The sequence below is a fragment of the Vipera ursinii genome (genome assembly GCF_947247035.1).
Source record: "Vipera ursinii genome assembly, chromosome: 8".
NCBI classification, from domain to species: Eukaryota; Metazoa; Chordata; class Lepidosauria; order Squamata; family Viperidae; genus Vipera; species Vipera ursinii.
This window is the reverse complement of record NC_139519.1, coordinates 18,070,961-18,086,613: the sequence shown is the minus strand read 5'-3', so window position 1 is coordinate 18,086,613 and position 15,653 is coordinate 18,070,961. Positions and strand designations below refer to the sequence as shown.

The following is a 15,653-nucleotide window of genomic DNA, read 5'->3' as shown; positions in this document are numbered from 1 at the left end:
AGGGAATTATATCCATGTATTGCTTATATTATGGCTCACACAAGGGAAATAGGATCTTGGCAAGGGTAAGCAAATTGCCCTCTATAAAGGATATGGTTTAATGGCAACAAGGACTTTAACTGCATGACTCCAGAATTAAGTAGAGCTTCTTATGTTTACTCTGTGGTGCCTTTATCATAATATAATACTCCCAGGCTCATTTATCCAAACAATCCAAAGGGTTTCTCAATTTGTTGAACAAGCAGGATGATGTGCTGACCAATATTTGGCTAAAGTCATGGAAACCTGGCTGGGTTCCATCCCATACTCAGCGATGGAAGTTCACTCAGAGATAGTGGGATGACTAACATTTGTATCTTCAAACTATCTGACAGGTTTCTTTGGGGTTTTTTATGGAGGAAATAAAACTGATAGAGGGATAACTCCGTGCAGTACAGATGGAAAGTCAAGCTACATATAAATCAGATCCGTAAAGAGTCAAATAATCAGAAACTGGCAAAATGGTGAAATATATTTATGCACAATGTAGAGTTTCTATCTTTCTGAAGGGGTGGGTTTTTTTGGTACCTTTTACTAAGCGGAGTGGCTATCATCTCAGTGTTGCACTTTCTGGAAAAAGCAGGTGGACAGAACCAGGTTTATGAAGAACCAGCATCTGTTTATTCATTTTTCTCTTTTTCTCCCTTTTCCTGTGAGTTGGTATGAATTGGCTACACAAGAGGATGAGCAAACGTCCAGTAGCAGTGTAGGAAAGAGGAGCTTATTGCACCTTAGCCCATAAGACTATCCCTAAAATCCAGAGAAGTTAAAAAAAAAACACCTTAAGAGGCACTAGATAAGAACAGGATCAGGGAAAACAAATCTTCCTTGGAATCAATCAAAAGAGTTTTTGTTGGTTGGTATGCTATTCAATAAGGGACGCGGTGGCTCAGTGGGTTAGGACGCTGAGCTTGTCGATCAGAAGGTCGGCAGTTTGGCAGGTCGAATCCCGAGTGCCGCGTAGCAGAGTGAGCGCCTGTTACTCGTCCCAGCTTCTGCCCACCTAGCAGTTTGAAAGCACGTAAAAATGCAAGTAGAAAAATAGGGACCCCTACGGTGGGAAGGTAACAGCGTTCCATGCGCCTTTGGCGTCTAGTCATGCCGGCCACATGACCACGGAGACGTCCTCGGACAAGCGCTGGCTCTTCGGCTTTGAAACGGAGATGAGCACCAGCCCCTAGAGTCGGAAATGACTAGCACGCATGTGCAGGGGAACCTTTACCTTTTACCTATGCTATTCAATAAAGATGCATTACAACATTTTTTTCCCTGTTCCAGAAAGAAACATTATTTTTCCATCTCAACTTTGTTCTAAAAGAAAATGGCCCCAGGAAACGTTTTATTCTGAGACCTGTTAAGCATATTTTATTCCATTTTTTTTATTAATAAAAGGGAGAAGGGAATAGAGACTTTATCCTGCTTTTCTCTACAAAACATGGAGCCAGGTGTTACTCAATGACTGCTTCATTTTGCCTTTTAAATTTCTGAAAACAGCCCTAATCTATATTATGTGCATAACTATTTCCATTTCCTCTCTTTTAAGGAGAAAGTAAAGAGATGGCGCGAGAGAAGAATGAGTCTTCCATTTTAAGTGGCAGAGCCATTTCTATTGCGCTAACAAAATGGGGTGTGGGAGAGGCAGAGAGTTTTGTGAAATTGCCTATTCTTTCTTTCTCTATTTATTTGAAGTGTTTATGTGAGGGGGGAGGGAGAGGAGAAGTCTTAGGGCAAAAATGATGGAATCCGAAGATTTAAAAAAGAATCTACAAAACCCTTAGATGAATAAAAATTGCTAGCTTGCTGTGAGGTAACTGGCAAATACAATTTAATTATAAGATACAGAATGGTAATGGTGCTTGTAACATTGGAGCATGATTTCCTGGTAATAGAAGGTCTGTGGGGTTCCCCGCCTCAGAAAATGCCATCTCTTCTTTAAATGATGTAGCAAAAGGCATGTGAATGGTGAGGCACGACAATTTCAGCAAAAAGATCTACAAGAGGGATAAGAAGAATGCAGGGGGGTTAGCTTCAACTCTTTCTTAACTCCTGCTCTGATGTCTGTCTCGGTCTCTCCCACAAGTTAGATAGAACGTTTTAATAAATCCGGAGTGATGTTTCTCAGAAAACTTCTCTTCTCCTTTGTGGAAATTATACTGTTTAATTTTTTCCCCCTTTCTGTTAAAATAAGAAGGCCAGCTCCAACCCTTTTTGTTGTGTTGATTGATATTTCCCTTCCATTTTCTCCTCACAACTCCCCAGAAGGTCACTCATGTCCACATTGTGGAGCATGCAAAATGGCCTCCAGGTTCCAACTCAGTTTGCCATTCTGAACGTTGGAAACCGAAGGCGCTTGTGCTCTAGCAGCAGTTGATAACAAGCTGAGGAAAGACATTGGAGGGTCTGCCCCCCCCAAAAAAAAAACCAATCCCCTAAATCTCATTGCTTGTAAATGGCATAGGTAAAGCTTTTTTCAAGTTGATCTTCAAGGAGTGGTTTGCTATGACCAGCTACCAAGGTATTTTTTGACATCACAGTCTGGTTGATATTCCTGATATTTTCTAGTAGGCTTCCATTCCATCCAATATCATTGACTTTAAATTCCAAAAAAGGGCAATGTCACCATTTCCATGTTGTTGTCAAGAAAACTCCCTGGGTGTATCCCCAAAGTCACCAGAAGTCAAGCTTGACACTTCACATTAAAGAAGAAAATAGAATTCTAAGAGGTCATTTGCACTAACCACAGTGACAGAATAACAGAACTGCAAGAGACCTTGGAGGTCTTCTAGTCCAACCCTCTGCTCAAGCAGGAGACGCTATGCCTTTCCTGACAAATGGCTGTCCAGCCTCCTCTTAAAAACTTCCAGTGTTGGAACACAACTTCTGGAGGCAAGTTGTTCCACTGATTAGTTGATTCTCTTTCATCTTGGGGCACCAACAGTTGGCTACTTCTCCTGCCTTCTCCTGTCCATTCAAGAGATGGACCACAAGGCCATTTTGAGGTATCCTCGTAGGGATCCAGACATAAGCTACATAAAGTTCATTCCAGCGATGCTTGAAATGAACAGCTAAAAATCCATTGTTGTGGGAATGCTAATGGTCAGCTTCATTTTGCCTTGGAGATTATTTGAGAATGCAAGGAAAGATCTTTCACAAAGCACTTTGAAGCCAAACTGCAATCATCTTCACTTTGGCTGACCTTGAATTGCTGAGAACATCTATAAATCAGTCATTGTCCCTCCAGCTAACTGAGAACAAAGAACAGTATTAAAACAGTGTCCTGCCCTTCAGCCAGTACGGGTCCTAGAGTAGCAAACATCCCCTTATCATCCTTCTTTGTAAAAGAAAGGGGGAGGGGGAGGAATTAACAGTTTCATGTTTCCTTCATCTATCAGGCACTTTTTGAGAGAAGGAAACATCCAAAGTTGCCTGATCATGGATTCCTTTCCTGAATTTAAAAACCTCAGAAATGAAAGGGAGCGTATTTGGCGATGGAGAGGGTAAAGGAGCCATGAGTTGTGATTGCACGGGGGTGGAGTAGGTTCTGCTGGGACACAACTCATAAGTGGGGCTGCCCAGGTTTTCAGGTATGTGAGTGTCTGTGTGGTTTTGTGTGAGTGAGAAAACATTATTCGTGTAAAATGGACACATTTGGTTCTCCTAAATAGGTGACCATTTCTGAGCGCCTGCCCTTCAGCAAGTCATGGATGCTCCTTACCAAATTTTGGAAAGAGACATCTGCTTGAGAAACATCCAGCAATTTTGTGAGACTTCTCCCTGAGCAACTCAAGATCAGCTGCCAGGAAAACTAAGACAGCTGAAAGGCACTAGAGATTCTGGACAACATGCCAAACAGGAAATGGCATGGGGGGAGAGAGGAGAGGAAGAAGAGAATAGTAGCAGATGGACCAAGCCATAAGGTAGCATATATTCTGTCTTCTGAGGCTGTTCTGCCTTGGTAGAGCTGAAAAGATTTCCAGAGTAAAGACACAGTCAGTATAAGCTGGCAAAGCAATACTACTGAAGGGTGAATAAGGCATATGTAGCTCTCTCTAGCAGAGCAGAGGAAAGAGGCTTATGGTATCATTGTCCCTCTCTGTTGAGATAAACTAAAATAACAGGTGCATCCTCTTAGAGTCAAAGCAAACTTGGTGACTTGGGACAAATGATGCTCATCAAGAGGACAGTTCAGCCTTTCTGGCTGTTGCCATCTGTGGAGAAGGTTTTCATGCGTATCATTTCTGTAGATCTGCCCTTTGAACATAGCGGACCAGAGGCAGGGACTTAGTGACTCATGCAGTAAGATATGGTTGGCTGACCTGCCAGCATGCATACTCGGTTGCCTGGCTACCAGCATATCCTTTCCAATGTCAACCATAGGTGCCCTAGGGCAGCAAAACACAAAGGAAGGAAGGAAGGAAGGAAGGAAGGAAGGAAGGAAGGAAGGAAGGAAGGAAGGAAGGAGGGAGGAAGGAAGGGAGGAAGGAAGGAAGGAAGGAAGGAAGGAGGGAGGGAGGGAGGAAAGAAGGAAGGAAGGAAGGAAGGAAGGAAGGAAGGGAGGGAGGGAGGGAGGGAGGGAGGGAGGGAGGGAGGGAGGGTGGGTCTCAGTATTTAGGATAGATAGCATTTGCAGAAGAACTAAATTGTTCCACTGTGGAAATGCCTTGCCTGTCTCTCTAAATCAGTGTTTCTCACTGCCTTTACGTTTTGTGGACCTCAGCTGCCAGAACTCCCTTGCCAGCCATGCTTTCAATGAAAACTGAAACATATTGCGAATTCCTTGGGATGACTCTTCAGCATCCTATTTGCAGGGAGATTTCTTCTCATGGTGAGACATCCTTGACATTGTGTTTTACAGCATGGCCCCTTTCTACAACTCTCCTGTGCAATTTTAAACCTTTGCGCATATGGCCTGATGGAAGCAGAGGAAACTCCTGCTTCCTAAATTTTAGGATATGGAGCAAGATATGCTGGCAACTGTTCTGGTTCCATCTGTTTAGCCCCAGTGATGGATCTTTTGAAATCCAATTGTGGTCCAAGAGAGACACACTCTACTAATCCTCTGCTTTTAAGATTTTATTTGTGCAATAAGTGGAGGACAAGGCTTTCTAGTACCTAACGAAATGAATGAATTTACAAGTGCACCCTTTCAGCTACCGAGGAAAGCACAGAACAGTTGAAGTGTTTAAGACCCACTTCTCCTGATTTCTACCAGTATTTGAGGCAATAACAAGCTAGTTTGCCTACAAGACAGGTCTCTTTTCCCAGTGCCATCACATACACACGGATTTCTTTTTTTTTTTAATAAGCCATATTTTATAAATTAACCTAGAACAGACTCCAGTAATAGAAAGTCATATTTATATGACACATTTTTATCTCAAAGGGCCTCAAACAGCAGAGTGATACAATACAATACAGTGATCATAAGAGAAAGTTCAGACACACCCGAAGTAAAAAGGACAGGGGCTGTTTGAAAGCCAACCAACAGAGAGGAATGCAAGTGAAGAAGGCCATGGACAGTGGGGTGAAAGAGAGCTGCATATTCAAAATGTGGGTCTCCATAGACTCAGAACCAACCCATTCTACCATAAATGGAGCTCAAGATTTTCCATCTCAGGACTACATGAGGCTCAAGTACATCTAGATAGCACCTTCGGCTTGAAGATGAGCCATGCACAAACCCATCACTTCTATTTAATAAGCCCACTCTGAAGAGCTTGATCTGATGAAAATCTCCTAAAATTGGGCCCCAAAGCCCTGCCCAAATTGTCGGCTTTTTAAACAATTTGCCCCAAGTCCAACTTTGACCTTCTCTTCAACTTTTTGAAGAGTATGTCGGATGGAAATCATTGGCACAGCAGTAGATCACCAAAACAAATTCGATTTTATGCACCTTCTAGGGGATACATAGCCAGAACTATAGTGATAGCTTCTGGCTTAGACCCAAATCATCATTGTCATCGTGATCATGATCATCGTCATTGCCATCATCAAATTCATCATCTATAAGTACATTATCAGCTATGATTACTTCCTGCAAGAATATGTCTAGCTTAGAAGGGGCCTTGGACAAATTTGTCATATATCTCTAGCCATCCCTCCTCATCTCCAGTTTTATATTTATACACACACACACACACACACACACACATTTAGGCTTGTAGACAAATGGAATCTAGGTTACCAGGTCTTGATGATGAACTGAAAATAATAAAAATAGGTGTCCTCTGTTTTATGCAGGCAGCAACGTACAGAAGCATTTTCAAAGTTTGGGATGAAATTTAGTTTCCAGCTTTCCAAGGCAACTGACATCACCCAACAAAGAAGTATTCAGACTTCCTTTTTGAATACAGCAGGGATTGTACAAATGTGCATTATTATTACCACCACTTTAAAATGAGGGGAAAATCGGGATAATGTATAAGTGTGATTTATTTCAATATAAAGAATGGTTTATTTTCTTTAATAAAAAAGAACCTTATTTCTAAGTTTCCTTCAAGTAATTTAATTGGTATATAATAGCATAGTTAATTAAAACAAATACATAGTAAAAATAATAATTGATATTTAATATGTCTGGGAAAGAACATTTAGGTGCAATATAATTAACTCAATATTAAGTAAGTGTTGGATTTGCAATTATGTCTTTACAACAATTATAAAGTTTCTTGGTTTTTTTTTTAATAAACTTGCAATTAAACAGGAAGGAACTCTCAAAAATTATTAAAACAGGTATTATGGGCTATTAAACATTTATTGTCATTCCTGATGGGATACAGCTGCGCAACAGTAGAAATTATGATGATGATGATAATAAACCTCTACTACCCCTTCACTGTAGCATTTTTACTGCTACATCCCATAATTAAACCCTCTATGACACTTACAGAACCTAATGGGCTATGGAAAGAAAGAAAGAAAGAAAGAAAGAAAGAAAGAAAGAAAGAAAGAAAGAAAGAAAGAAAGAAAGAAAGAAAGAAAGAAAGAGAGAGAGAGAGAGAAAGACAGAGAAAGAAAGAAAGAAAGAAAGAAAGAAAGAAAGAAAGAAAGAAAGAAAGAAAGAAAGAAAGAAAGAAAGAAAAGGAGGGAGGGAGGATTATTTGTATACCAGCACCGTTGTGTAATATTTACTTTGTAGGCAGGATATGTCAGATTCTTTTTTAAAAAAAGAATAAATTTATTTATTAAAACATTTAATAAAATAGAATAAATAGTTTCATTAAAAAGAAGATAGATACATAGTGGATAAAGCACAAAATATAAGTAGTTTGTAATGATACAATTTGATATTAATTAAATATATAGCACAAAGTTCATTGTGTCATCAAGAAATAACTAGATATAAAGCATGATTTTAATACTGATATTGCCATTGTATTTATGTAATCAAAGGAAGACTGGGGGGGGAAGGAAAAAGAAGGAAAAAATCAGTAAAAACATATTGGGAAACTACATAATTTTAAATTCCCTCACATTGTATGCAGCTGATGATTGCCTCAATATAATTATAAACATTGAAATTGTTTCTAATTACTATCTTTACATCAATAATTTCCCCTTGAAAAGGATATGGTAAGTGTCGGAATATTCCTTGTTGTGTGACACTTGACTATATAAAGGATCCTTTCTTGCCCATGTTTAGTCAAGTTTCTGTTCTCAGTGTATGCTGCTAATTTTGCCTTTGCTGCATATTCTCCAAATTTGCTTTCCGAGTCTTAGCACTGCTGGCAAAGTGTCTATTTTCTACTGTTGAGCCAAATACGTCCTCACGGCCATCCGCATATATCCTAACAATTGCGATATATTTTATTTGTTTGTTCTGGAACAATTCTTAGTAGAAAAGGAGATGCTGATTTTTAATCCTACCATCCTCAGTTCCAAAGAAGAGTTTATGAGAAGGTCCCTAACTAGGCTAGATTAAAGCCAACTACAGGTACTCCTTGACTTTCAAAAGTTCATTTAATGACCGCTTGAAGTTACAATGGTCCTGAAAAAACAGACTTGTGATCGTTTTTCACACTTAGGACTGTTGCAGCTTCCTCGCTTAGCAAGATAGATTTGAGGCTGAACTGTGGTTGCAAGTCGCGGTCGTAAGCATGGACCAGGAGAGCATCCTTTGAGCCTTGGTGGAGCAGTGGGCTAATGCCTCCTTAAGTAACACCAGCTGCCTGCAATTAGTGCAGGTTCGAGTCCCACCAGGCTCAAGGTTGACTCAGCCTTCCATCCTTCCGAGGTAGGTAAAATGAGGACCCAGATTGTTGGGGGCAATTAAGCTGACTTTGTAATATTGCCGCTTGGGGGGGGGGCGAAAGCCCTAATAAGCAGGCATATACATAGAATGAAGGCTATTGCTAAGCACATTGATTTGTGCTTTAAATTGTAAGCTGCCCTGAGTCTTCGGAGAAGGGCGGGATATAAATGGGATTAAAATAAAATAAATAAAATAAATAAATCCTTTGGTTTTTTCATGTCTTAACTGACAAGATACTAAGACCCGGTGCTGAAAAGCAAAACTGAGTGTGGAAAAGTATGATACTTAAGGGGAAAACTCTTTTTGGGTGCCCCCTAACCTTCTTCATTGATACTGATTAATGCAAACAATATAACATAAACAAATATAAGGGCAACTGCTCTTATCTGGATTTCTAGATTAAACACTTTCAGCTCTATGTGGAATTTGCAAAATTCACCAACCCGTTGGTTTCAATGTGGAGTCGATAGAGACCAGGCATTTTATTCTGTGTGTATCTCTTTGAATCACATGCTGGGACTCTTTTTTGGATATAGACCTCTTTTTTGTGTACTTTAATAATTACCAGCATAGTCAGCGGCAGCAAACAGGGCTGTGCAAAACTAGATGATAATAATTATGCAATTACAATTCACAATTAAAGTGAAAGGGGGTTGATTTGTTCATTTCCAAAGTCATTATTTAGTGTGGTTGATAAGGTTAGGCTAATTGGGGTATTTTTTTAAAATAACCTTTTGATACCATAGTAGTTTATTAATTGCTTAGTAAGGATTGGTGGTGTATGTGTGATGGCTTAGTGATTAAAGATGCTGAGTTTGTCAGCTGAAAGCTGACAGCCTGATTTTGAGACGAGAACTGTGCAATGGGGTGAGTTCCTGTTCCTTTCCCCAGCTCCTACCCACCGAGCAGTTCAAAAGCATGCAAATGCGAGTAGATTAATAGGTACCACTTTGGTGGGAAAGTAACAACATTTCATGCTTCTTTCGGGTATAGTCATGCCAGCCACATAACCATGGAAGTGTCTTCAGACATTACTGTCTCCCTCGACCAAGAAATGGATATGAGCACCACACCTTCTAGAGTTGGTAACAATTGGATAGGGAAAAACTTTTACCTTTTAGTAAAGATCACTGCTATCCTTGCTTTCATATGAATTAGCATGCAAACAGTAGTCTGTTTACCTCTACTATTTAACAATGATAGCAGTTAAATGCTTAGTAGAAGCAATGTAAAAAAGGTGACTGCTTTTTTTTGTTTGAAAAAAAAGAGTTTTTCATTTGTTCTTAAAAAAATTCCATGTTAAAAATTCATCACTTACCTACTAATGTGAGAATGTTAAAATGAATTGGATTAATACTGATCTACACTGATTAATAGAAATTAAAAATTAATTTTTCATGTCCCTCCATTGGCTCTATTCATCACAGATGAGTGACAGAGAGGTTGATCTTGGCTAAGAAGTTGGATTGAGGAAATTGCAATCAACCTGTCCTGAGGTGCAGTAGCTTTCTCTGCACAGATTAACTTTAAAAGTATCTCAAAGAAAATTAACTTCAAAAAAAATTGATCAGTGGGGCTACATTAAATGAATAAACTTTGACCCTATTAAACTGGACAACGAGCTAAAAGCTAAAACATATGAAGAACAGTTGCAGGAACCGAATAATAATAATAAACCTTTATTGTCACAGTACAACATGTTTACATTGAGATTAGCTGAGCCTCCCCCCCCCGTGCTCTCTCCCCCCAACACACAGTGACAACAAACCCTCCATCCTACCACACCATGTGGACCAACTACACTACACACCAGCCTCCCAAGTCAATTCTGCATAAGTTCACAGAGATTATGTCCCATTTAAAAGCCTAACAGCCCACTGATAAAAGCTATTTTTCAGCCTGTTGGTACGTCCAGGGTGTGAGTCATCCCTGAGAATCTATGTCTATATATGTCTAGTCTTATGAAAAGAAGGATCGGGGTGACATGATAGCAGTGTTGCAATATCTCAGGGGCTGCCACAAAGAAGTGGGGGGGGGGTGTCAACCTAATCTCCAAAGCACACAAAGGCAAGACAGGAAGCAACGGATGGAAACTAATTAAGGAGAGAACCAACCTAGAACTAAGGAGAAACTTCCTGAAATTTAGAAAAAAAATTAATTAGTAGAAGAGCTAGCCTTCAGAAGTTGTGGTGGCTGTTCTATCCCTGGAGGTTTCCAAGAAGAGATTGGACAGCCATTTGTGCAGAATGGCATAGGATCTCATCCCTGAGCAGGGGGTTGGACTAGAAGACCTCCAAGGTCCCTTCCAACTCTGTTATTCTGTTAAGCAGGCAGAGACAAAGTTCCTTCCTTTTTCCATCTTGGTATAAGAAGATTTCATTGGAAACTCCATGGTGATTTTCCACACTACAAGATTATATAGATATAGATATAGATATAGATATAGATATAGATATAGATATAGATATAGATATAGATATAGATATAGATATAGATATAGATATAGATATAGATATAGATATAGATGAGGGACGCGGTGGCTCAGTGGGTTAGGACGCTGAGCTTGTCGATCAGAAGGTCGGCAGTTTGGCGGGTCGAATCCCGAGTGCCGCATAACAGAGTGAGCGCCTGTTACTCGTCCCAGCTTCTGCCAACCTAGCAGTTCGAAAGCACGTAAAAATGCAATTAGAAAAATAGGGACCACTATGGTGGGAAGGTAACAGCGCTCTGTGTGCCTTTGGCGTCTAGTCATGCCGGCCACATGACCACGGAGACGTCCTCGGACAAGTGCTGGCTCTTCGGCTTTGAAACGGAGATGAGCACCGTCCCCTAGAGTCAGAAACGACTAGCACGCATGTGCGGGGGGACCTTTACCTTTACCTTTTATAGATATAGATATAGATATAGATATAGATATAGATATAGATATAGATATAGATATAGATATAGATATAGATATAGATATAGATATAGATATAGATATAGATAGATATAGATATAGATATAGATATAGATATAGATATAGATATAGATATAGATATAGATATAGATATAGATATAGATATAGATATCTCTCAGAGTTTAGGAGGAAAGGTGATCCACATACCCACACACTCGCACAAATACATCTGCTCTTTCCTTTAGAAAAGCTATGCTTGAATCCATTTCTCTGCTTGTTTACTGATAGTCCGGATACCTTCGGTAAGAAAGCAAAAGATCAAAGGCAGGGACTTCACCAGGCCTTGACGTTCAGCCACTTTACGGGCCAGCTATTTTGCTTTGAAAAACGCAGAGAGCCTGAAGACAGATTTATATTTCCGTGCAGGTTCCGTGTTCCATTTTATCACACAGTCTGCTAAGTGAAAGGGATTATAAAGCTCTCATTACTTGTATGTGTTGAAGGGCAGAGATTTACCGAGCATCCCTTTGATGTAAACATGGCTTCCAGAGTAAACCTTTGGAGCAGGAAAAGGGCTTTCTGCTGGGGAATGTGAGTTGCAGAGCCACTGATAAAACCTAGACCTTTTTTTAGAGTAATCCGTGCCCATTTCAGATAGAAGAGGTGGGAGAATTCATGCTTGAAATAAGATATCCACACATTTCCAGCTACCCTCTTAAAGAGATTGGGTAGCATGATAGGCTTAGCAAAATAATACAAAAACTGCAATCAGCCCTGATTTTCAGTAATTACCCCTCTCAAAATTAACAACAACAACAAGGCTCTTTAAAAAGAAAGCAAACCAAGTTTATAACACAGACCTGGATTTCCCCAGTTTTCAGTTCCAAAGGCTAACTCAGTCGTTCACATTTTGAGTCACAGTCCCCAATTCATAAATATTTCTAGCTCAAGAGGTTGTGACAGCTAACCACTGCTCAAATTGATGATATAAATTAATTTCCACTTTAGATATCACATTCAATATTTAAAAACCGGAGATACCACTGGGATTGTCCACACCCTCTGGTAAACTAAATAAATGAATCATTTTGAAGTCAGAATAACAAGACACAGTCATTGACTGCCTGGGGACAGAGATGTATTACAGTGATAGGCTCCATCCCAAACACAAATGAGTTTGTTTTCATGTGTGAAATAACTCTGCATACATGCAGAGGATCTTTAGAAATAGAATATGTGTAGAATTTGAGCAGTGCCTATTTTTCCTGTGTTTGTCCTGCTAATTGGTTCATCTATCAGTGAAAATAGTTGTACATATCTCCCCCAAAATAACCCCATGCCTTCGGAAATCTGATGTTTACATTATATATATATATATATATATATATATATATATATATATATATATATATATATATATATATATATATATATATGTATATATATATATATATATATACACTAGCAAGGTAATCTAAAAATAGTTAACAAGCATTTGTCATATATATATATATATATATATATATATATATATATATATATATATATATATATATATATTTGTGTAAATTACTAACAAAGAATTAAAGGGAAACTGAGATGCATTTCTGACTCTTTAGTCTTCATCAGTCAGCTATACCCTTCTGAGATTTGAACCTGGGCTGATTGTTCGAATCTCAGAAGGGTATAGCTGACTGATGAAGACTAAAGAGTCAGGAATGCATCTCAGTTTCCCTTTAATTCTTTGTTAGTAATTTACACAAATATATGAACTGTCCAGTGTGACTACAGCCTGTTCGATGGCCTTCAAGATAGGCTGAAAACAGGAAATAAAGATTTGCCCCATGTTTGGGGCCTAGCAAGGTAATCTAAATAGTTAACATTTGACATATATATATATATATATATATATATATATATATATATATATATATATATATATATATTACCTTGCTAGGCCCCAAACATGGGACAAATCTTTATTTCCTGTGTTAGCCTATCCTGAAGGCCATCGACAGGCAGTAGTCACACCGGTGACAGCTCATATTTGTGTAAATATTTTTAAATTGCTAACAAAGAATTAAGGGAGACTGATATGCATTTCAAACTTATTAGTTTTCATCAGTCAGCCATACCCTTCTGAGATTCGAACCACGCACACATATATACACACACACATACATGTATATATATATATATATATATATATATTCTGAAAATCAAGGACATTGTGATCTAGTTGCTTATATTGAATAGTATCACTATATATTTAAAGTAAACACGGTTTGTAATTAACCGTTTTGCCAATTGATCTATCCTTTCCTTTGACTTTTGTAGAACTCGGTCTCCCAAGAAGAGGATGTTATTTGGTCTTTGGATTTATGTACAAAGAGAAATATCGGCGAATGACTGAAGGTTAGTGTAACATCTTCCTTTCCAAGTATTTTCCACCTTTCTATACTACCATGGCTTTACTTTTATTCCCAAATTTTTACAAAGAAAGAAAAAGACAGGATTGTCTTCACTTCCAAGCACCTGGGAGATTATTTTTATTCTGGGCAGATCCAGATGCCTACAAAGAAGTCTTTCACGTTAATAGGGAAGCTTCCCCTCTAAAGGAAGCTTCCATATTAAACATGGAATTTAATATGAATTTAAAATTAGAATATTTTTTTTAAAAAATCCTGTAAATGATTAATCCTATTAATCAACTAAGATGTTTAAAGGCCTGGAAACTAAAACGTATGAAGAATAGTTTAAGGATTTGGGTATGGCTAGTCTTGAGAAAAGGAGGAGTAAGGGTGACATGATAACAGTATTCCAGTATTTCTGGGGCTGCCACAAAGAAGAGGGGGTCGAATTATTCTTCAAAGCACCAGAAGGCAGGACAAGAAACAATGGTTGGAAACTGACCAAAGAGAGAAGCAACCTGGAATTAAGGAGAAACTTCCTAATTCTGAGGACAATTAAGCAGTGGAACAGCTTGCCTCCAGAAGTTGTGGGAGAAGCCACTTGTCTGAAATGGTATAGGTTCTCCTGCTTGAGCAGGGGGCTGGACTAGAAGACCTTCAAGGTCCCTCCCAGCTCTATTCTGAGTAAATAAAGGTCTTCTTTTCATCTCCTACTTTTATAAGCTGGTACCAGACATCTTCATGACTTGGTATCTGCCCAGAAACATATCCAAAGACAAATCAGTGATGGAATCTAATGATCTGGTACTGCTTGCTTGCTCACCAGAGGCAGTGAATGTGCAAATAGCAATCACGGCAAGAGAAGTAGCTTTCTTAGTCTACTTATTCATTGTCTGAAGAGAAGTCACTGGTCCCCATGAAACCAAACCACAGTGATAAAATGAAGATACACTTACTGATGGAGACTGCTGAAGACAACACTGAAATTAGTGTTGTCTATGTTCCTATTACGTGTATTTTAAATAATATGCAGCTGATCACTTCCTTAACTTATTGAGCTCTCACTACCTTTGATTAGTCTTGCAATAGGTAGGTGGAACTGAGAATGGAAATAATTAAACTATCAAAAACATTTGCAATGCAAAACATCATCAAAGCAGCTTCCAGTTAAAGGATGAAATTGCATAGGTAGAGTTTCTCATGCTACCAATATTTAATGTGCTTGCTATTAAAATAAGAAATTGGCAGAGGCTGGTCTCTTAATTGCTTTTCTTTGTCCATAGAAGTTAATATTCTGTCTTCTCCTCATTTCATTATTTCCACTGGAATACGAAGAGAGACAAATTATACATAAAATTCAAAAACAACTCAGCAATAACTGGTTGCTTCAAAAATTGTTTTTAAAGCTTCTCCCTTACTTGAGTTTAGAAATTCACAGCGGGCTAAAAGTAGCTCTTCTTCTTGATACCAGCATTGCTTTTGATCTATCAGTAGTACTTCATCCAGCCATAAAGTTGCTAAGGTGTAAAAAAAATGTTGCTGACAAAGAAGGTACCAGCAGTTTTAAGGCTAGAGAGAAACATTATAGAACTAGAAACAGTGCATCCTAAGGCCATTAAGGGAACATCCAAGTACCTATTGAGTAGAAAAGGTGGAACAAAACATCCTAGAATTTAAGCCATAGAGTATAATTCTAAAGTCTTTGATTTCTGCGTATTGCACTGGGCAAGTCATTGTGTATATAGTTTCATTCTTGCTGGCAATAAAAAGTCTAATATAGCTAAGTCATGTCTGAGAAGTTTTGGCCAAGTAAATCAATTCCCGAATAAAGGGCTAAGTACACAGAAAACCAGGAGTGACAGCTAAGCCTGATGTGAACCCTGACAGTTAGGGGCCTGTATATAATGATGCAGCACCCTTGGCATTATGAATCGATTCAAACATTTGGGGAAATTATATATATACAGTATTCTTTGCAACTTTCTCCAAAGATGTTTGCAATAGGAGACCCAATATTTAACAAACAGGTTGCCCCTCACTTATAGAAATCTTT

The 15,653-nt window shown here is 38.7% G+C and overlaps 1 protein-coding gene across 1 annotated transcript in view; it reads left to right on the top strand.

Annotated features, from left to right (window-relative positions):
- Positions 1 to 15,653, top strand: part of KIRREL3 (kirre like nephrin family adhesion molecule 3) — a gene marked incomplete at its 3' end in the record, with an annotated part of 588,432 nt that overhangs the window by 322,062 nt on the left and 250,717 nt on the right. The window contains exon 2 of the mRNA XM_083368619.1: positions 13,527 to 13,604. Within this exon, the coding sequence (XP_083224745.1) occupies positions 13,527 to 13,604 (78 nt within the window). The remainder of the gene's footprint in view (positions 1 to 13,526; positions 13,605 to 15,653) is intronic.